At 35.5% G+C, this 24092-nt stretch overlaps 1 protein-coding gene across 9 annotated transcripts in view; it reads right to left on the bottom strand.

Annotated features, from left to right (window-relative positions):
* Nucleotides 1–5934: 5934 nt before the first annotated feature.
* The window catches only part of LOC127516029 (sodium/potassium/calcium exchanger 2-like), a 70379-nt gene continuing 52221 nt past the window's right edge, over nucleotides 5935–24092 (bottom strand). For all 9 annotated transcript variants that reach the window (XM_051900299.1, XM_051900298.1, XM_051900297.1 and 6 more), the window contains 4 exons: nucleotides 15969–16103; nucleotides 15790–15879; nucleotides 15031–15197; nucleotides 5935–10204 (listed from right to left, as the gene is read on the bottom strand). In XM_051900299.1, the coding sequence (XP_051756259.1) occupies nucleotides 9955–10204; nucleotides 15031–15197; nucleotides 15790–15879; nucleotides 15969–16103 (642 nt within the window). In that variant the 3' untranslated portion in view covers nucleotides 5935–9954. The remainder of the gene's footprint in view (nucleotides 10205–15030; nucleotides 15198–15789; nucleotides 15880–15968; nucleotides 16104–24092) is intronic.

Consider the following 24092-nt stretch of genomic DNA (forward strand, 5'->3'; position numbering starts at 1 on the left):
TAACTTATTACCAGTTTTTGTAGTATTGTTTTGAATTTATCTCACCAGTATAGTGTTGTAGTGTGTGTGTTTTAGAGGGCTTGTGTGTCATGTCTGAAGGCAAAGTTAATGGTTTTCAGGAATGAATGGTTTCGAGTGGAGAGCTTCATTTTGACCTGAAAATAGGAAGTTTGGGGAATTGGGTGAGAAGTTCTGGATTTGTGTTTAGAGTTTCGAGAAAAGGAGACATTTCAAGAAATGTGTTTAAGCAATCGAGAAAAACTGTAAGTGTCTTTAAAACTACTATGGACTTACATAAAAAATAAATTGTTAGGTACAATGTACTTATTGTGTTCATGTTGTTTTGCAAAACAATTGTGCTGCTACTGATGTGGATAAGTTTAGGTACAGGTTTGGTGGTATGTGTAGGTGTAAGGGTGTGTAAAGGCAGGGGTTTTCAAACTGGGGTCTGGGGGCCACAAGGGAGTGACGGAGGTCTGTGGAAATGTCATGGAAAAAACTAAATAATAATAATAATAAATAAATTATTAGTTATGTATGGATCTATAACAGTTTTTTTTTTTTTTTTTTTTTTTTTTAAACGCTAATAAGTGTTTACCAATACTTACTTTTTCACTCACAGCTAACACAGCAACACACCTCACATCACACAATTAGCCAAATAGTTAATTTTCTGCCCCAAACCATATTTTGTTACATTCCAACTCTAAATTTCAAAATGCTAAAAACCTTTTTCTACATATACTATCTCTATCAAAACAGAGCAAACCCAATTCAAAATCGAGTCATTCTGTCAAAACACTAGCACTAGTTTTCTATCCAACATGAACATATAGTCAATCATAATGCAATGACTGTCAAAATACTAACAGTTGATGGCATTATGAAAACTGCATCATGTTTCAGTTCTACTTGCAGAAAATATGAAATCCATTTGTTTTTATTAGGGGTGTAACGATATATCGCAGTACGATATTTCGCGATGCAAAAATGCTACGTATCGTAGAGTGGTGGCGATACTTTTACGATATGATGGCAGTTTAATCCTATTGGTTGAGCTGCCGACGTGACCTACTCTGCAACTGCGTCGCGTGTGCTTTCATCGCAGTTGCAGAAATCGCTTGAACTGAACATTAGTAGGGCAACATGAGTTCGGCTGAAACTGAAACTGAAGATGCCCAATCCCAAAATGGGAGCTTGAAAGGGCTCCTTATAGTACTGCTGTTGTTACTGACAACGCACGCAACATGAAGGTGGCAGTGAGAGAAGCCGGATTGTCACTGCATATTAAGTGTTTCACGCACACATCGAATCTTGCGTTACAAGCAGGTTTAAATGTTTCTCGCGTCAGTCGCTTGCTTGATCGCGTGAGAAAAGTCATGGCTTTCTTTCACCGCAGTGCCACTGCAACAGCTGTGCTCACAGAAAAGCAAAAGATGCTTGCGATGCTTTGCTTTAAGAAGTTCTGTCTTAGGCTTCTTAATTCTTCTTAAGTTCATGGTAAATTTAACATTTTTTTTTCAGTGACAGACAGACCTATTCAGTTGATAATTTGAATACATAAGGTTTTTATTAAACCTTGAAATGTGATCTTGTATGTACAACAAAGAAAGTTATTGAAATTTTTGAATATTTTTTTTAAATAAATCTGTTATATTTGAATTTCAGTTTCATTTTTAAAATTTTGTTCAAAATATCGTGATACGTATCATATCGTGAACCCAGTATCGAGATACGTACCGTATCGTGACCTGAGCATATTGTTACACCCCTAGTTTTTATAATCCAGGTTCCTTTTACTGTAAGCCATTCTACATTTTTGGTTGAGCATTGAATGTGTGCATTCTTAGCAACATAGCAACATACTATCTGAAAGTGAATGAATCATTACTTTATAGAATGCACAGTAGAAAAAAAGAAGGAAATAACAGAATTGCTCAGGGAAGCCACTGGTCAAATGGGTCCCATATGCAGAATTTCATTGCCCCCATAGAGGATGGGATGGTGCCCCCTTTGTAGTTGGTGCCCTACGCAGACTGCATATTCTGCGTATATGGAACAGAGGTTGTTGTAGTAAAAGCTTTACATTAAGCTTTTACTGAAATGAAAACATGAAATTGCTGCCATTGATCAATAACAAATTCAACATTCTTGCAATTGTGAGATATAAACTAGCAATTAAGAGGGAAAAAAGTCATAATTCTGAGATTAAAAATTCACAATGACCTTTTTTGTTTTTTATTCATGGCAGAAATAAGCTTTAGAGGTTCCACATGTGTAAGGGGGAAATCATAAAGATTCCTCTCCTTCACCCAGACATTATTTTTTTCTCTCTCTCTGCTCCTCTGTGTCGTTCTGCATCCATACTGAACAAAACCAATTCAAAGAGTCCTATTTTACTGTACGTCCATGTAATGAAAAGAACTTCAACACCTGACTATGATTTCAACTGAGATTGGAATCAGCTATTTCTCAATATTTCAGTGATCTGCTACTAAAAAATGCTTATCAATTGTTTCAGTATTTGTTGTATATTTGTTATATATAGAAGTAGAGGTTTTATACTATATTTAAAGATTGGAACATCATTTCTGACATGCTGTGTTTAAGCATTTGTAAATAAGATCAGAAAGATCCATGATTTTGGTATTGAGTAAGCTTGTGTGAAAAGAAAATGTAAGAATTTTAGAAACGTGTTAATTGACTGCATATTGTGTGAAAATGACATGAAATGTGTTAATGGTATGGTCACAACAGACAGATGTTGAGCTAATTATGTTTAGAGTTTTAAATGTGACTACAGATTAGAAAAAAGGATGTTAGCAATTGTAAAAAAAAAAAAAAAAAAAAAAAACTTTAAATATATTAATTAAATTACGTTATACTAAATAAAAATAATATAAATTAGATGAACAAATTAACAAATAAATAATACATTTAACGGTACATCACTTTAGCGAGTATATAAAAATATATATTGTGACTTAATAGAATCTAATTTTAGATTTATAATATTAATTTTTCATTGTATAAATTGAGTGTTTAGCTAAAAGATGCCTTTTAAATTTTAGGATGGGGGTCCCTCACATGAGAATGATCATATTTGGGAGTCTGTGTCATCTAAAAAATATAAACTCCCTGGGTTAAGAGGTAAGTCAATGGTCAACAGTGTAATTATAAAAATTATAAAAATATAATAATGTAAAAACATGCAAGTGTTTTGTATCAAATGATTAATTAAATACATATAACAGTTTTTCACAGTTGCTAAGACATTTCTTGAAACATTCACCCATCTTTTACAACATTAAACACAAATCCAAATCTTCAAACTGCATTCACAAAACCCCTGTATACTCTTCTGGCAAAATCAAACAATCAACTCAAAACCATTTCACCTGTACTCAAAATCAAACAATGCTTTCAGATCATACACACATCAGTCAATATATAAACACTACAGAGCATTCATTAGACATTATCAAAAAATGGAGAACACAGCATCCAGAACATGAGGTTACAGAGAAAAAAGTATATTGTATACAGTAAACAAATTTTGCAATTTTTCCATAAAAAAGAATAGTAATCAACACTTAGTAAGGTGAATAGGTCGCACTTTAGATTAGGGTCCAATTCTCATTATTAACTAACTATTAACTACGACTTTTGCCTTAATAAACTCTTAATTACTGCTTATTAATAGTTAGTATAGTAAGGTAGTTGTTAGGTTTAGGACGGTATTAGGTAGGATTAAGGGATGTAGAATATGGTCATGCAGAATAATTAATATGAGCTGTTTAATTACTAATAAACAGCCAATATCCTAGTAATATGCATGCTAATAAGCAACTAGTTACAGTTTTTTTCAACTGCTTACACACATTCTCAACACTTTGCCTCTTTTTTTCAAAACTTTACACACAAATCCAAGAATTGCACAGACAAAATGCAAAATGCCTCACATCTCTTGCAAAATGAAGCACTGCATTCAAAATATCACAAACACATCTCAAAAGCAAACATTTGTCTTAAGTTGCAAACACCTTTGCAATAATATTCTATTTTTTGGCTATATCATATACACACAGATATTCAAAACCTAAAGCGCTTCTTTCATGAGCTCCTACGTACATTTCTGTACAAGATTGAAAGTAATTGGCAGAGAGATTTTAAAAAATTCACGGTAAACACAAAAGCAAGATTGAAACCAAACTTTTTTTTCTTTTTTTTTTACTGTAAGCATTTGTGGTAGTTGTGGGATTACAAATTTAAGAATCTGTTTAAGATCTGCTGATCCTACATCCTGACATAACCTCACATGAAATACTAAGGTGAAGTATATTGTATTTAACATTTTGAGGTAAAGATAATGACAATTTAAGGAGATCAAGGCAGGCAGCCCAGGTGTCTGTAACATTAACCTTTTGTCTTTATGCACTTCCTAACCATTTGGCAGGACAAGCTTAAGATACAGCGGTGCCTTTGTCTCTATGATAATGTAAAGGTATGGGCGATACTGTCAGACTGAGTGGATTAGCACCTATGCATTTGAATGACACCGTAATGCTGATTAGATCATGGCTGGGAAATGTAGGGAATGGGCTGATTCCTGCACTGCATTTGCATGCTTTGTTTAGATTGTCTCCACCTCTACTCTATGTATCCCTCCCCCTTGAATGTATATGAACTACCAAGCGACGCACAGCGCGTTTCTCAATAAAGAGTAACTTCTGCTTGAAAGATATCCCAACGTCTCCTGGTCTCTGCTTCGACGAGGAAAAAGTTTCCTACATAGTGAACACAGTATTACATAGTACGAAAGAAAAGAAATACATCAACCATGTGTAGTTGGACAGAAACAATGGTTGTGTTTGAAAAAGGAAATCAAGATACTTCCTGTTAGATTTTTGTGTGTTGCATAGAGAACTGTGTGTTGTGTTTTGCAAAAAGTGTTTTATGAAATTGAAGTCGAAGGCCGAGAATTAGTGTATAGTTTTGCAGATTTGGTCTGTGGTTCTGGTGTTTGAGTGTCAGGTTTCAGAAATTGTGTGAGAAGTAAGGATTTTGTGTGTAAGCAGTTGAAAAAAAAAAAAACTGTAATAGTGAGAACCGGACCCTAAACTAAAGTGTTACCAGTATATATTATATACTGCAAATGTTGTATTCAATGTCTGTATTCAGCACTTTTCTTGCTGTAAAAATGCCTTAGTCCAAATGCAAAAGCCCAAGAAGTCAAAGAATACTCTAAATGAAAAGCATGTTACAGTACACTCAAAAAAGTTGTGCAACTGCAAAATCAAAGTTAATGGAAGACTCATTCTGCCTCAGCATCACGTGTTCATGCTGGGTCCGGCCTGAGGACTTTGTCTACATCACAGTCAAAGTTGTCCCTGGTGAGCTGGATCCAGCCTTGACAACACTCTCCACCCCTCGTCCTCTTCCTCCTCGTCCACCACCTCTTACACATACTCTTTCTCCTCTTCCTCTCAGATTGTTTCCTTCCATTGTTCATACCAACATTCAGTGCACCTGTGCCACCTCTGCACTCTGAACGGACTCATATTTTGTACAGTTGGTTTGATCACATCATTAGAAACAAGTGTGAACAATTTTGAGCCGTTGTGTGTAAACAATGACAACTGTGTTGTATTTGTGTTTAACTTTTTCCACTTGTGTTTATCGTTTTGCAACATGTTTTCGTGAGAGAGAATGTATTTAGAGTTTTGCAAAAAAGAGTGCATGAGATTATTTTCTAAATGGTGTCTAACTGCATGAACTTGTTTAAGGTTTTGCAGAAAGAGTGATTTAATTGAAAAATAGGTTTAGGCCTTTGAAAATTTGGTTTAGAGAATGGGGTTTAAAAAACTGTAGTTATATAACACAATATAAAGTGGGACCATACATTTTATTTGTAGAATAAAGAAAAGAGAGTCCTGTTGGTTAGTGAGTTTCAACTTTATTTCACATCTTTGCAGTTGCTAATTTTATGAAAAACTTCATTCACCACAGAAAATCTGCCCTTATATTTGCCTTTATTTCTTTTATTAGACATACTTTGCATTTACATAAACAGTTTCTCTATATTCTGATTGTATTAGTATCTGTATATATGTACATTCGAAATGACTCGTGAACACTAGTGAAATGGAACATTAAACACTGAGTGATGGAGTGATTGTTGACATGCCGTGTCTATAACTAGGCGTGAATCTCGTGATTCAGTACAAAAGTGCAGTTTTATGAAGAAACAAAGACAACAGTGGAGACAGAGACAGGGGCCAGAAAGAGAACAAGTGAACACAATTAGCAATTTCACTCCTTTAAAGTCTAAAAATAGTGAAGATTATCTCCAGATTTGTGTAAATTCAGGCCAAGCATTCAGCTTCAGCCTCATTCAGAGCAAACAAACAATAGGCTAAATAAACAGACACATAATTATGCAAAGTGCATATCAATGACGCTATGTTTGACACGAAACAAAAATAAAAATGAAAATAGTCCTTAGCCTGCCAGAAAGCATGGAACAGGATAAAGCAGGGGCACTTGAAAAGTGTGTATTTCTACAGCCCTCTTATAAGACAAAACAAATATAAAATAAAATACAAAATAATTACAAAAGGCAGATGTCAATAAGGAAAATAAATATGGTGTAACAAGTTAGGTTTGTGAGTTTTAATATTTGGGAGAAAATGAGTAGGCTAAACATTTGAATAAAACACATTTTTAAATGCCTAGAAACAGCTACATTGCTTTAATCAGTTACATTTCCTTTTATTTTCATCATGTTTTATTATTAAAAACCTTTCAATGTTTGAACATTTTAACTTTTTCTATGTTTATTCATATAATAAATATCATAAATAGCATTAGTTCAGCTCAATATCTCCACATTCATATATTTAATACACATTCGCACGTTAATTTCATTTTGTCAGTCCAGATCGGCTGAAATACACTTTATTGGTTCAGAAAAGAAAATCCTTACAGATTTAACAAGTGGACTGCTGAAATGGAAAGATACATGTACATCCAGCAATCTAAGATTTGTATCCACCTTATTTTTAAGAGCGGCCATTTGTAAACTGAATGTGACTGGCTTCCGGTGTCATCAGCTTCCAGGTATTTTTAGCTGTATCAAAACAGCTCGTTATGCTGCCTGATACTGCAAACTGGTATTTCTTACCATATTATTTTAATATATTGTCATAATTATACACACATTGGTTTGTAGCATAAACAGTTGCCATTTATTGTACTAATAATTCTTTGAGTTAAGTGGCTATGAAGTCTGCACATTCACAGAAAAGAGAAAATAGCTTACTTCTGCATTGTAAAAATAGGGTAGTTTCAGCTAAAGGAGTAAATATGATGTTCTTAACATATTGGGCTGACAGGGATATTGTACTTTCTTCTTTTTCAAATAAATAAATAAATAAATAAGAAAGAAAAAAGAAAGAAATTAGTACGCCCTATACAGCAAAAGAGAAGCATTTCAGTGCATGTGTTTGTCTGCTCAATAGATACAACAGGCGTTGGTGGAGTAAACACTGAACAAAAGGTAAACATATAACTTTGTTTAGATTTTTAAGTTAGATTCATACAAAAATAAAGTCTTATTACACACTAGAGGGCAGTATTTGCTAAAGATGCCTGTATGCATCTGCGTTCACACTTCTGTCAAGCCAACATTTAGCCTACTTCTTCATACAAATGAAACGTCTGCCTCCACAAATAAAATAACTATTTGGAAGAAGTTTTATGCTAGTGTACAGTAGCCTATGTGTTATGTGAATATTCTTTATCAGCGAGTTCTGCGCTATTAGTAGTCTATGTGCCTATATATTAGCATGTGTCTGTACAGATTACAAAGATAAGAGTCCTAAGCACCCTTAGTGGTAACATGGATTGCGCTACTCATAAATTCTTCTGTTTTTACTCATCTAGAATAACTTAAGACAGTGCTAGCACATTACTCTTTCGTTACCAAACTATTTGTAAAGCAAAATCATTATGCAAATAGTTGGTCTTTGAAACATACAGTAAAGCAATGATCACATCTTGAATTAGGCTACATATTTTCATGCATGCATTTGAAATTTTGCCTACTTTACCATCTCAGAATTTGCTGATTTCCAGTCCAAATACAAGGATTGTGCTACGCCGACTATTTAGGGAAATCACTGCACGTCCGTCATTTCAGCAGCTAGGAGTGATATATGTCTACTGTTTTCTAGTTTTTTTTTTCTTTTACACTTAACTACAGACTATAGGCCTAAGCATCTACACATTTCCATCGTGTTTATAATATTACTTAACACGATTTTTCTATAAATGAGTGAATAATAAAGATTTTTTTGTATGCTTGGAGAAGCAACATGCAGTCATTTTGCTCATTTGTCATTTCCTGAAATAAAAGCATAGAAACAGCGTCTACAGAGGGAGGATGACATAACAGGTTAAACAATATGTTCAAAATTCAATGTAGCCTAGTTTTCATCTGGCTACTTTGGCCTCTTGACACACAGGCAAAATGTAAAAACAAAACAAAACAAAAATAAATACATAAATTAATATCCTTAAATAATCATAAATAAATAAATAAATCCAGATTGGCATCCGGGATCCAGAAAAAAACCTTACAATATTCTTTGCCACTGTTTCCAATAGAGACAAGTGGCAGCCAATACATTTTACAGACTTTCACCATGAACTGAAACAAAAGAGCCTTATTATTTCCGAAGTTAAATAAATACCTCCACTGCATCTAAAATACATCATCAGTCAATCTTTGTCTGTCATTTTATTAAACCTAGGGAGGTAATGGTTTACAGACTTCTTCCGTTTTGGGGTTAGTTTAGTTTTGCATACCATTGTGATTAAAATAAATTACATTTCATAAAAAAAATAAACATTAAATAAACTTTTTTGTTTGTTTGTTTATTTGCTATATTATAAAGCTGAATGGATCTGCTGGCTGGGTGCATCATTAGTTATATGATGTGAATAATATTATGTAAATAAAGAAAATTAAAACACAGGCATTGTCAAACGTGCAGAATACACTCTACTTCTATTTACTACCACCACCACAAGTAAGTTTTCTTATGTTCTCAACATGTGTGTTTAGCATACAAACATAATAGAAAGAATTTTAAAAAAATCAGAAAATGAACAATGGCCAATTAGCTCATGCAAAGTGAAAACAATCTGAAGAATATATCAGTTAAATCAAGGAATGATTGCTCCAGACCAGCTATTAGTCAAAAGTGCAGCACATTCACAGCATGAACAAATGGCCTACAGAGACTGAGAAATGACCAAACGCTGGCTGCTATAATCACAGCATCTGTCTGGTTATAAATCCTTAGTGCTCCCTACAGAGTGATTAAACACTGACGTGCCGGTGAAGAAATAATCAGAGATCATTCAGAGAGCTCCATCCGTGTTGCTCTTTGGATCTCGAACCACTGCGAACTGAACTTGCATGTTGTTTGAAAATAAATAAATAAATAAATAAATAAATCTATAAAAAGCTGAGGTTTTATATATATACATACATATATATATATATATATATATATGTTTTATTAAAAATTTAACAATGTTTATTCTTAAAACAAGAAGAAAAAATAAGAAATAATAAGAAAAAACTTAAGTCAAGATATATTCTCTAAAAACAAGTAGACAGTTCAGTTATCTTAAGGATATTTCGATATTTTTATTGGAAAACAAGAAAAATATTAATATTAAAACCTTTTTGTTAAGTGTGTAACACTCCATAAACGCACACATGCCGACCGGAAACTCTGAAGTGTCATAAGGTCATAAGTAAATAAATCACTATAGAGGTGTGGTAAAGTCAGCAGGTATGATTTTGGCTTGTGTGTGTGTGTGTGTGTGTGTGTGTGTGTGTGTGTGTGTGTGTGTGTGTGTGTGTGTAAATGAGACCAGACTTTAGATAGAGATGGGGCAGACGATGACCTTGTCCTCCAACAGGACGCTGACCACCAGGAAGACGATATAGAGCAGGAACATGATGAAGCCCAGCAGTTTGCTCATTTTCCATTTACAGGCGGCAATGGAGATGATGACGAAGATGAGCATGAGGAAGAGTAGCACGATGGCACAGAACAGGCCGTTACTACTCACCCTAACTGGGCTCATACTGTTTATAAAGGAGTACAGAAGCCATGGGAATGGTAACCTGGGGAAAAAAAGAAATGGTCATTTAGGGCTCTGAAGATCATTAATGTACAGAACAAAACATTAACTGTTTCAAAAACCAAGTGAGCTGCCTTGATGCTTAATGTAGCTTCCTTAGATAGAAAAGCATACAATAAATGACTGATCTGAAATAATCTACATGGGATGGGAAGCACATATATGTGCCACAGAAACACACACACACACACATACATATATACTGTATATGAGTATGGTTAGAGCTGATAGAAAGGCAACAGTAACTCGAATAACCACTCATTACAACTGAGGTATGCAGAAGAGCGTCTCTGAACGCACAACACGTCAAACCTTGAAGAAGACGGGCCACAGAGCACCGCGTGCCACTCCTCAGCTAAGAATAGAAAATTGAGGCTACAATTCGCACTGACTCACCAAAATTGGACATTAGAAGATAAGATTTATGAGTCTCTCTCTCTCTCTCTCTCTCTCTCTCTATATATATATATATATATATATATAAATTATATACCCAAGTGTGAAATTAATATAATGTTTTCAGACAATAGCATCTAAATAAAAATGTTTTAAAGTTTAAATGTACAATACATGCAATTAGATTAACTTTTGAGTGTTTTTTCAAATCTTTATATGTAATTTCATAATTACATTTATTGTCTTTGAATTATGGTTAAAGTGTACAGCTGAATGTACTGACAAGCATTTATGCTAAACATATTCTTTAATGTCATTTCTATTGAAACTTGTATGTCATGTATTTAAATCCATTTGTAGTTACACATTTGTAAATGTTACACATTTGTGATAAAGTTGCAATTTAGTATACTTAAGGCCATATTTAATAAACAGGGCAAATTAGCATGAGAGCGCAATTCAAAAAAAAAAAAAATGTAGCCGAATCATTTCCATAAAGACCAACGCAGTCTACCAAGAGCAGAACAATTTAGCGTCTGGTTAAAGACATGCTTTTTTTTGAGCAGTAAATAATGGTGCAAATACCAGTAAATTGACTAGTGCAAACCTTAGTAAATAACCTTGAGTGATTCATTTAAATACTCTCCTTCCATAAATTTTGCATTTGAAAGAGAAAATCCTAAAAAAAAAAGGTCAGCAACAAAAATAACTGTCCATGCCTTTTCAGCACTATTTTTTTCACTGTATCTTTACTTAATCCTGACAATAGTTTTTTAATGCCAAAAGAGGGCAAAATATAGATTTCTCTTTAAATCCCAAGAATCGATTAGTCTATCCTGTTTTCAGTTGATAAATGAACTGAACATTGTACTGCACCTCCCATCATATAAATTGCAATAAGCTTTGTGCTTTGTTACTAAGTCTCAACAAAGTCTCAGATTTAAAATTCTGTCCATTTTATTATGAAATTCCAAAAATAAATACCATTTTGGCGCTGTTTAATGTGGCGTGACAGATCGCTGTAGCGCCTCAGTTCAAGAGAAGCGGCAGCGCGAAGCGCACCAGTTACAGCGCAAAATAAACATGAATGAACACCCGAAGGTATGTTAAAAAATACAGTACAACTTACCGAAAACCGTATCATGTGTCGTGTAATCACTCAATCAGTGTTTCAACCGCTGAAAGACGTCAATAAAACAGCTTACAATATGTCATGTAACGTCACATTTACCTCAGGAAAACCATATTCAGTGACCATAAACACGATAGTCAGCTAGAACAATGAACTCTAGAGAGGAGCATTTTGCTAAATATATGCACCATATTATATAGGCCTATTCATTATAATGTTTAATGTTCTTCAGTATTTAATGCATGTTTGAATAAATCTGTCAAGTTTTTATGACAGCCACCATTTAAATGTTAATATTTATATTAATATAAAAACAAATTGGAGTAGAAATATAATTATATGATTGTAAAGTTAGTATAACTGTATTATTATAAAAACTTCCTTGAGTGTAATGCAAGTACAAATCAGTTCATTTTAACCTTCAATATTATAGTAATGTAGTACCAACTCCCATGTAGCCTGTAGTTTACCGCATTCATCAAATTTTTTTTCCTTGAGAAAATTTGCCATGTACTGTACCTGATATATATCCGAAATAATCACAATCGAATTACAAGAATTGAATTGAAATCGAATCGAATCGTGAAATTTGCGTCAATACCCAGCCCTAATATTTATGTGTGCGCGTGTGTGCGCGTGTGTGCGTGTGCTCACCAAGGATGCGTTTATTTGATCAAAAATACAGTAATATTGTGAAATATTATTAAAATCTAAAATAACTGTTTAGTGTTTTCTATTGTAATATATTGTAAAATGTAATTAATTCCTGTGATGCAAAGCTGAATTTTCAGCATCATTACTCCAGTCTTCAGTGTCACATGATCCTTCAGAAATCATTCTAATATGCTGATTTGCTGCTCAAAAAAAAAATAAAATAAAAAATTCTTATTATTATGACAGACCACTCGAGGCCACACCCGAGATGTTCTGAATCTTGCTAATCTTACAGAATTTCCTGATTTTGCAGTCATTGACTTTTATTGTTATGGAATTCTATCAAACTAGACTCATTTGTGATGGTCCTCGAGGTTCACTCATCAAATTTCTGGATTATGCTCTGTTGTTGACTGGTTCTTCCTTCACTATTGTGGACATTGAAGAGGACGCTTCCCCTAAACAGTTTTTTTGGAGGGGCAGTACACACCAAGCTCCAGTGGCCACGGAGCTTGGCTCAGCACGATTGCCATCATGTCCTGTTCTGATTGTTGCAAGCCCTGTACTTTCTGTACCTTCCTGTCCTGTGGTTTCTGCTCCAAAGCCTATTCACAAGATGGCCGCCACGTCAGAGTCCTCAGCCAAGATGGCCGCCATGCCAGAGTCCTCAGCCAAGATGGCTGCCACGCCTGTGTCTTCAGACCGCTACGCCGGTGTCTTCAGAGAAGTTGGCCATCACGCCAGAGCCTCTTCACGTCATGGCCACCATACCAGAGCCTCCAGCTGTCACAGATGTTATGCCATAATCTCCAGCCATCATGGACACTGCACATGAAGACATTAAAGCTTTCCCAAGGCACTTGAGACTGGCTTCATATCTGGAGGACACACTGCTGACATCGGTGCAAGCAGCTGGCATCTCAGCAGCAATGTCAAGGCTGCGGGTCTCTGAGGAGGTCATGCTATCTACCGTACTCCCTGTTATGGCGATGGCTATTTGGTGTGTTTGGGCCATGCACTGCGCTTCAGTTGAAGAGTCTACTCCAGAGTCTGATCCAGCCCATGAGTTCTCTCCAGAGCCCGCTCCAGCCCATGAGTCCACTCCAGAGTTCACTCCAGTCCCAGAACCCAGCCTCGTGACCTATGAACTTTATGTCTGCCTTGATACGACCATGGAGGTCACCCCTGAGTTCCCTGTCTGCCCTGATGTGACTAGAGAAGTCACCCCTGAGTCCCCTTTCTGCCCTGATGCGACCACGGAGGTCGTCCCTGAATTTCCTGTCTGCCTTGATATGACCACGGAGATCGTCCCTGAGTTCCCTGTCTGCCCTGTTGCTACCACAGAGGTTGTACATGACCTTCCAGTCTTCCTCGACATGACCGCAGAGGTCGTCCATGAACTTTCTGACCACTGAGGCCAACCGGAGACCCCTTGCCAGTCTCGTTATGTCCATGGAGGACACCCTCGAGCTCCCTGCTATTCTGACACAGCCCCTGAGGCCAACGTTAACCTCTCTGTGCTCTGTTTGAGTTCTACCTGATCAGCCGTGGTGGACGCTGCTCTGCCATGGGGGTCTTCAAGCCCGTTTAGCCAGCTGTGGTGGTCGTCTGCTCCGCCATGGGGGTCTTCGAGCCCATCTGCACTGCTGTGGTGGTCGTCTGCTCCGTCGTGGGGGTATTCAAGCCTGTCTGCAAGGCCACCTGCACTGCCTGTGCCACCCTGGCCATCTGCCCAGCCTGCGCCACCTTGGTCATCTGCTCGGCCTGCTTCGCCCTGGCCACCTATTCTGCCTGCTCCACCCTGGCTGCCTGCTCAGCCTGCTCCGCCCTGGCCGCCTACTCTGCCTGATCCGCCCTGGCCGCCTGCTCTGCCTCAGTCTGCAGGCCCTCTTCCACTTCATGGACCTAGCCTTCCATCCCGCCCTCTGTTCCGCCTCCCTCCTGGACTTTTCTAGCTATGTTAGGAGCGTCTGGAAGCTGCTCCTTAGGATGGTGGGCTATATCACAATCAACAGCTAGAGTGCCCTTGATAGCCACCAGAGGGCACTCCACCCCAGACTATTGCCACACCATCTTGGACTACATTACCCATAACCCTCTGCCCAAAATAATCAACTGTGATTGTCTTCAGCTGTTCCTCATTACCTTGTTTAACCCAGCCTATATAAACCATGTTTACTCTGTCATTCCTTGCGAGGTTTTGTAAGTAGTTACACTGCAATTCTGAGCATTCTCTCTGGTTTCATGTCTCATGGTTTTGATTTTCTAACCTACTCTTTTGCCCGTGTTCACTGCCTTGTTGTGTGTTTGTTTATTTGGACTGACTGTCTTGTTTGACCCATTGCCCCTATTTTGGATTAAGGTTCTGGATTGCACCAATAAAACTGCGTTTTGGATCTTCAACCCTAAAGACTCGGAGCAGTTTCATAATAGACACATATATATATCTATTTATTTTTCTCAGTATTATCTGATGAAAAGAAAGTTCAAAAGAAATGCATTTATGTGAAATATAAATCTTTTTTTTAAACATTATAAATGGTTTCACTGTCACGTTTGATCAATTTAATGCATCCTTGCTGAAGTGCTAAAAAACCAAAGCAAAAAAAACCAATTATAAATCATACCCCACAGTAATGTCGAATATGTTAGAGCCCACAGAGCTAGACACAGCCATGTCGCCCAGACCCTTGCGGGCCACAATGACACTGGTAATAAGGTCAGGGATGGAGGTTCCAGCCGCTAGAATTGTCAGGCCCATGATCTCCTCTGTGATTCCTATAGTCTCTCCAACCTGCAGGGATATGAGCACAAAACAACCAGACTGGTGAAGATCATAACTTGGCCTCAAATCCCAATTGGACTCAACATCAGTAACACACTGCCAGTGGAGATCCAAGGAAGAACACTTTTAATAAGGGCACTTTATAATAATGTATTATTATAAATGCTTTACTTAGGGGAAAAAAAGAATCATATTGTTTTAATCTTTTGTTTTGCTTTAAAGTACACTTATTTTGATATTGACCTAACATACTAAAGCACATGTAAAGTACATGATTATAATTTTAACTGTAGTGTGTTAAAGTTAATCTATTTTAAACGTATCAAATTGAAACATCATCATTAAAAATGTGTTATTGCAAATATATTTAAATACATGACACACAAGTTTCAACAGAAATTACATATATTTTAGTTCCCTTTCAAAAGCTGCACTCAATGCTGCATACTCATACGCAATGGGCGCAGCATCTCGTTCCCGCTTTTTCAGGGAACAGGGTTACAGTCAAGTAACCCGAGACGTTCACCATAAATGCTTGTCAGTACATTCAGCAGTGAACTTTAACCATATTACAAAGACAACAGAATTATTGCAGTCTTACCTGATGAGCCCACCAGACCATCAAGTAGGAGAATGCTGCAATCCAGCAAATTGACCCCAGAAATGAGATGGGAAAAAACTTCTTTGCACTCTAAGGAAAAAAAACACACAAGAAGCATCTTACAGTTACATCTGTTTCCCAGCTTGCAATTGCAACAACACTAGTCAAAAAGTACTCACAGCCTTCCTGACGTCTGGCAGAGTTATCCACAAAGGGAAGACTATGGGAAGGATGATGAGATACGTGAAACGCTTACGGTTGGTCTCTGGCCATGACAGGCTAAGAGGCTGATCCTCCTCGTCATCTTCTTCACCCTGATTGGAGAGAAATGTGTGAAATGTGAGCATTTCTAATGAAACACTCACACACACAAACCACTCCAACACATTAGATTGGGTCCGTGTTTCTTCAATTAAAGGTTGTGTAAATCCTATGGGGTGGAGGCAGTCGTGTCGGAACATGCCATATTTAAAGGCAGCTATAAACCAAGGTTATTATAGTTAACTAAAACTAAAACCATTTTCATTACTTGAAATAAAATAAGCATTAACTTAAATAAAATAGTAAAAAAAAATATATATATATATATATTTCAAGGCAACATTTCTCATTTTCATTTAGTTTAACATATACTAAAATAACTAAAACAAAACAAAAACTGAGACATTAAAAAATAAATAATAAAAATGACAAAAACACAACTAAATGATTAAGACGTTAACTAAAATTAAAACGAAAATGGAAAATACAAAAATAAAAAATAATTCAAAATATTAATACAAACTATAATAGTATCTCAATGATACTAAAATAACACTGAAACACACATCAAAATCATTAACCCTTAAACAAATATATATCTCGGGTCTTTATCGACCCGGGACATCATTGACAGCCCTTCCTCTCATTCATTTTTTAAATTTAGACATAAACCTTATTAGTATTCCTCAATCTACTTATTATAAACCATATAACAATTTTTTTGTAAAACGTGAATAGGGTCCCTAGCGACCGCAGGTATTTAATAGTGTACGTTTTTTTTTTTTTTCTGCACAACAATAATTGAATCTCTGATGACTCAATATGTGCAATTCACCTTTATTGAAAAAAAAAAAAAAATGAATTAAAGTTGTTGTGTGTGGCTGGAGCAACAGCAAATTTGTATCGTTCTTTCTTCTCAATCTCTCTATATTTTTTCCCTCTTTTGGAATGTTGTGGAAACTCTATAACGGATATTGTTCTTTTGCTAATGGAGCAAATGAAAACACAAAAATTATATTTGCTGTCGTCTCTCGTTCAGCGCTATAAGTTTACCAACTGACTCTGAGAAACCCAGAAATGTGAAAAGGGACCATTGCGGCAGTTAGAGATCCATCGATATAGATCCATCGCAAAAACCCAGTTTTGTAATAAAGTTTGGAGAAACATTCATGCATTTAAGGGTTTAAAATGTTAACTAAAATTAAAGTGACTATGGGGGGAAAAAAAACATTCATAATATTGATAAAAACTATATCAGTATTTCAAAGACACTAACATAACACATATAAACCAAACTGCCCCATTACCCTCAGAAAATAAACAGCAAGGCATTTGAAAGTGGTTTTCTGCATCTGCAGCGTGTTACAGTGAGCACAACGGAGACCCTCAGAGACGCACTGTCAGCCTCCTCACCATAACCGCTGTGATGGAAGTCACTGAGACGGAGCAAAAACAAAAGCGGGAACTTATTGGGAAGCTCCTTCTGTCTCCCGTGTTCTCTTTCTTTCTTCACATTTCTCTTTTAAGGCTCGTCAAAAACAGGTGCACTTAGAGTGTAAGTGTGTTTGACAATTAATGTAAGAAATGTGAGTGTGCTCCCTTTTAAGGGCACAGAAGTGGTTACTATGGTGATGGTGATGAGTTTAAGAGGTTCTGGCTCAGCTGATTCCTTAACGAGGAGAGTTTGTGGTGAAGCGTGATGAATCTGAAATAAAATCCAATGCTTACACCAATCTTCAAGTAACAGAGGTCATACAGAACTGTATTGGTGACTGTGATTTTGCCAAGTAGGACATTGCCATGTCCCTTAAACGCTATACATGTCAAACAAACATAGTCCTAATCTTAAGCTCTGACTACTGTTGAAATCAAAGCAAAAATACCAATTACAAAAGATGTTTCTGATTGCTTGGTAAAAACATTGTTCTAAGACCAATATTTGGTAAAATACAAGTATAGTCATGTATTACTCTAGCTATAAATAATATTTAATTAATTTGACATAAATGTGTATTTTATTTATTTATTTATTTTTTCATTTTAAGACCATTTAAGTGCTTAATTTAACAAGATCATTAATCACTTTGGCATATAACTATACTTTGTACAATAGCTAATTGTCACCCCTGTGAAATTGAATATGCACTTGTTGTGTACTACAAATATTAACAAATATATATTCTTTAAAAATGTTTTTGCATATAAAACAATATGAATAAAAAAGGTCACTTAAGTACACTTAAAGAGTACACTTTCATGACTATGTACACCAGTACACTTAAAATGTGCATTTGCAAAAGTCAAATTATTTTAAAGTACATTGTAATCAACGTTTTAATGTCTTGCCGTGCTACTTATCTTGATGTCTTGACTAACATACTAAAGCACATGCAAAGTACTTGTTTATAATTTTAACTGTTATTCAATATTACATTTAAAGTTTATATATTTTAAAAATGGCAACATTACAAATCTGCAGTTACTAATAATAAATACATGGAAGCATATCTTAGTGTGCTATAAATGCTTGTCAGTACATTCAGCAGTTACACTTCAACCATATTTCAAATTCAAGAGAAATAGGCCTAATTTTGAAGTTACATATAACAATGTACTTAAATGTCCTACTTAAAGGTGCAATATGTAAGAATTTTGCAGTAAAATATCCAAAACCCACTAGGCCAGTGTTATATATTTTGTTCATTTGAGTACTTACAATATCCCAAATGTTTGCAACTATTTGTAAATCGTGAGAAAATTGCAATTTTAGCCAAGGCTTCGGGACGTGTGAGGAGTCGCGTTACCCTCGGTTTCTGGTTTTATTTTGTAGAAACCATGGAAACACCAAAGACGCTTTAATATACATATTTTAATAGACAAGGGAACAACTGTTTTGATATATGTACAGACAGAAAACTAATTATTGTTATATAGTTCAACACGTTTAGTCTTATTGTTTAAATCTAATTTACTTTTTTTTTTTTTTTTTTGCGAGTACCATGCTTTACCATGCCTTAGAGTTTTGTCAAGTAGCTAACATAGCATAATCAGATGCAGATTTATTTTTAGTAACAGTAATACAGAATTTTCTCCATCATACAATACGTTTTAAAATTAATTGCATGCCATTTATCAACACAAGCCATCTAGCAGTTATTAATATGATATTCTAAAATCGATCTAGCTTACTGCAGTGTGCAACAAGTGTCTCACAGCAGCCGCCGAGCGAACGCACAGAGTAATGTTATAACATTTTCAACACACTCAAATATATCTAATATGATAAACAGAGCTGTGTTACCTCATACTCATGACCGGAAAAGCGGAAGCAGCGCCGGCGACTGTGGCATAATAAAAGTTCCGCTGCTCACGGCGTGTGTTGCGCAGTCGCTCTAGCGGCCTCGTTTAGCTCCCACAACACTCGGTCCTGCTCTGCTTCATACTACAGTAACGTTAATAATCACATCCATGAACATTATTTCTTCCCGAGTCCTATCCCAATTGTTTTCCACCGGCTGTGAGGTGAAGACCACATGTCCCAAGATTCCGAGCTCAAACTTGGCGTCATCAAGCTTTGTTTTTAATAGGCCTCTAGCGACCTCTAGCGGACAGAAAATATTACATATTGCACCTTTAAGTGGGTCAATAAAGCACTTTAAAGTTCATCTAATTGCATTTATTGTACATTTAAACTATAATACATTTTAATTTAATTTTAAATAACATGCAATTAAATGTCCAAAAAAAAAAAAAAAAAAATCACATACAGTTCGCACTTAAGATATCCTTTAAATTGTATTAATTCCATAACAAGTACTCTTTTTGAAAGTAGGCTAAAGTGTATTTATTTTTCACAAGGGTATAATGCAGAATGAACTAATAAATGAAGAAAGTGACAACCATGTGCCTTGCATTTCTCAAGGCTTTATGACATTGTAAGGTCTCGCGTAGCCAGACCTTTAGACTGACGGCAGAAGGTCTGGACTCCATAGCATTGGCCAAGGAATGCCCAGAGGCCATCTGACTGGCATGTAAAGCAACTAGACAGTTTTACTGTCATAAGGTGGTTTGACGTCAGGTGGTTTCTTTAACCAAACTGTTAAAGAACGCGACTGGAAATCCTGGAGAATTCAATCAGATGATGACTTTGAAACTCCAGAAGTGTTTCCCATTTTATGTGCCATATACATAAGACGTTCAACCAATGGTCCATGGGCATGACGTCTGAGGCTGAGACTAGGTAAATGCAGATTTAGCAGCCTCTGAGATATGAAATATATGTATTTGCAAATACTTTATGTAGTTTAACTTATTTTTTTACATGGAATTACTCTGACTACACTAACAGACTTTTTTTAAAAAGTAAATTTTTCACAAAAAAATTAAATGTGGAATTATATCCAGTTTATATATATATATATATATATATATATATTTTTTTTTTTTTATGTTTTTAATTTTAAAATCTTGTCTTCCACGGTTGCGGTCAAATCTAATTCACACTGGTGAAGCATTGTAGATGTGTGCACTATTTGAAGACGAGTAAACAAGATTTTAAAGTTAAGAATTAAATAAAACAGTTTTTACAAATGCTTTCTGTTTAAGTTAAAATGCACAGTGAATGTCATTTGACTGTCCGACAATCTGTTAGTTTACAGCTGTGCTTCTGGATGTAGAGTCTTGATAAATAACAGCAACTTTTCCTTTCACTTTGTCACAAATGTGACCTTTCTTCAAGTAAAAATAGCTGCTTGTTGAGATTATTTTGAGTTTCTTCATGTCACCTTCAGCTGGAGTGTGTGTGTGTGTGTGTGTGTGTGTGTGTGTGTGTGTGTGTGTGTGTGTGTGTGTGTCATGGGATGGCATCCTGCAGGAGCAGAATAATTATCAGGACAGCACACTCATGAACACTCCTGCAGGTGTGAACAGAGCAGCACTGCCCCCTGACAGACGCAGACGGGGAACTGCGAGAGAGGGACCAGCACTCAAAATACTTTAAACAGGAAAATGACAGGAGAGATGAGGCAATCACTGGTGTCACTGAGATAAAGAATAGAATGAGCACAGGTGATTGTGAAAAAGCAGGTGAAGGAAAGTTTTTTTTTATACTGAACCAGGGGGTTCAGTATAAAAAAAAATTAAAAAAAAAAAAGTATAAAAATATTTATTTATAAAAAATATATCCTCCTGGGACCATGAAAAAAAAAAGCTTTTTGAATTTAGTATTTTTTCACATCATTACATTGTTTAGAGCATAAGAAAAAAAAGAACATTTTTGAAAAATTATATTTTACTAAGTTGTTTAAAAAAATATAATGACATGAAATGACATGTATAGGCAAAAACAATGGGATTTTTTTTATTATTATTATTATTCACCAATCAATTTTTAGGCTTCAGGATTTTTTTAACTAAACTTTGTTTAAAGATGATTCTCAACTATGTTATGAAAGATATAATGGAATTAATTGATATACCATTTTACTTTATACAATATGTGGGTAAAATAGCCATACATGGGTTTCCCCATTCAATACAATGCATCGATACACTCTATCTAATTTGCATATTAATGTGTTGTTGGGGCAACATGTAATGCAAAAAGAAGTGTAATAATAAAATAGGAGTAATACTTGGCAACATTTTCATAATAATATCTAATAATTAATAGTAATATTGATTTATAATTTATTTTCGCGATTCACTTGTTGTTTCTCCCAAAATGCCTGATAAACCTGATTTAAGTCCTGGTGTCCTCTACGGTGGACATGTATGAAATCAATGCCCTGTTTTGTAAAAGAAAGTCATATTTTGATTAGAAACCCCATAATATTTTCCTGAGATGTTAATTTATAACAAACAATTTGAAAATTAATCCGATTTAAATGATAATTATAAAATATTATCATATTCCCAGAGCGCTAATTTTGATCATTAAATTAATGTCAGTCATATTTAAAGTCCAAGGAGAAGTTGTTGTCATGGTGAAACCTCCAAAAATTTGGTATCTCTGCAAAGCTCTGAATGTTCTCTTTACAGGACTCCTGAGTTAAAACTGTGACATGTATGATCAGAAAAAAATCACTAAAATATAATGCCCACTACAGAGGACAAAAGTCTATTCCTGGGTCCCAGGAGGATAAAATAAAAAGGGGTCCTTCACAAGTGGATCATTGCATTTGGGGGTGCATATCAAATTTGAATATTTAAAATTTAAACACGGTTAATTACATGACAATTATGGTCTAAAAACACTGAATGCTTTATTTTTAGTAAATTCTAGTATAAATTGTCCAAACATAAAGAATGCTAAAAGAAAGAATACTCTTCTTCATCAATAATGTAGCATTTGATTTTCCACACATGCATTGAGGGTTTGCAGGACTCGACGGCTCCTCTCTCACTCTCTCTTATCTCCTTTCTCTCGTTCTCTTTTTTTAGTAACTTCCAGGACAATTTGTCCAGACATATAACAATCCTAAAAGAATGAATCCTTCTCTTCATCAATAATGTAGCATTCGATTCTCCACATGAGCAGAGAGGCGAGGGTTCGCAGGACTCGGCTCCTCTTGTCCTTTCTCCTCTACAGTACAAAAAAAAATGTCTAGACCTTCAGAAAAGACACCATATTCAAAGCAACACAAACAAAACACAAGACAGTGAGAACGAAATTATTGTTTGATCAGTATGTCGTACTCTTTTAACTACTATGTCAGATCTAAATTCGGCAGTTTTGCTTAACTTGAAATTTGTAAAAATAAATAAATAAATAAATAAATAAATAAACAAAATTAATGGAGATAACACGTCACAGGTTATTTGTGTTACACCATAAGATTACGACTAAGGTAACATGTTACTTTAATTTACACCAAGACTTTTTTTTCCACAGAATTGTGAAATTCAGAGAATTCTGAAAAAAAAAAAGCCAGAATTGTGAAATGTTAACTGAGTCAAAATTGTGAGATAAAAGCTTGTAATTGCAAAAAAAAAAAAAAGAAAGAAGAAAAAAAAAAAGCAGGATTCATGAATTAAAAAGCCAAATTATCTTTTTTTCATATTTTTATTCCTTGGCAGAAACAAGCTTCCATAGTATTGAAAAAAGCGATATACAAACAAATTTGACTTGACTTGCTTATGGCAATGCTTCAAAAAAGCTGATCTAAAAACCCATGTTATATTTGTGTTGACAGATGCCAGTTTATAGCGTGTGTGTGCACAGTCTATGAGTGATGGGCCTCTTGTGACCGGGTTGTCACGGTGACATTGAGAAGGTCTCTCTCAGCCTGCATGCATGCTGTGCCGTCTGTTCTGCTGGCATGTTGCCGTGCCAACAGGGGGCAGAGGATGAGAACGGTTCATCTTCTGAACACAGGACAGTGTGTGTGTGAGAGAGACACAGTACAGCAGGAGGGAGACGGCCAAATGTGTTTTCCATTGAGTCATAATAAGCGTGAGTTTTTTTCAGTCCTGCCGTGACTTGGCCTTCACTTCTGTTGCCAAAGTCAGCACTATGATTCACTTTTTGTCCTTTTTTTGTGTTGAAATCATCAAGTGCGTATCAAATGCGTAGTAAGTGTACAGTAGTGTGTGTGAGCCAGTGTTATTTTAGCATCATTGAGATAGGCCTACTATTATAGTTTTATTAATCTTTTGAATTAGTTTTTATTTGTACATTTTACATTTTCATTTTTATTAGTTATTGGTTTTTTAACTCTTTCCCCGCCAGCCTATTTTTAAGTTGAGAGCCAGCTCTAGCATTTTTTATCATATTGTTTTATGTTGTATGAATTTGTAAACAGTGAATATATCAAAAGAAAGAACAGAGCCTCTACTTACATTCTAGCTTCATATTTTTATCAACACTTGAATGTGTGTAAGTTTTAATAAAAAAATAAAATAAAATAAAAATAACATTTCGAACAAAACCTGAGAAAATTGCATTTTGTCAAAGACTTTTCAGTTACATACCTCTGTATTTTTGTTTTTCAACATCTTTCTCAGTAACATTAGGCATTCAGTTTGGATTTATATGCTGTTGA

Source organism: Ctenopharyngodon idella, chromosome 7, assembly GCF_019924925.1.
Source record: "Ctenopharyngodon idella isolate HZGC_01 chromosome 7, HZGC01, whole genome shotgun sequence".
In the NCBI taxonomy this organism is placed as follows: domain Eukaryota; kingdom Metazoa; phylum Chordata; class Actinopteri; order Cypriniformes; family Xenocyprididae; genus Ctenopharyngodon; species Ctenopharyngodon idella.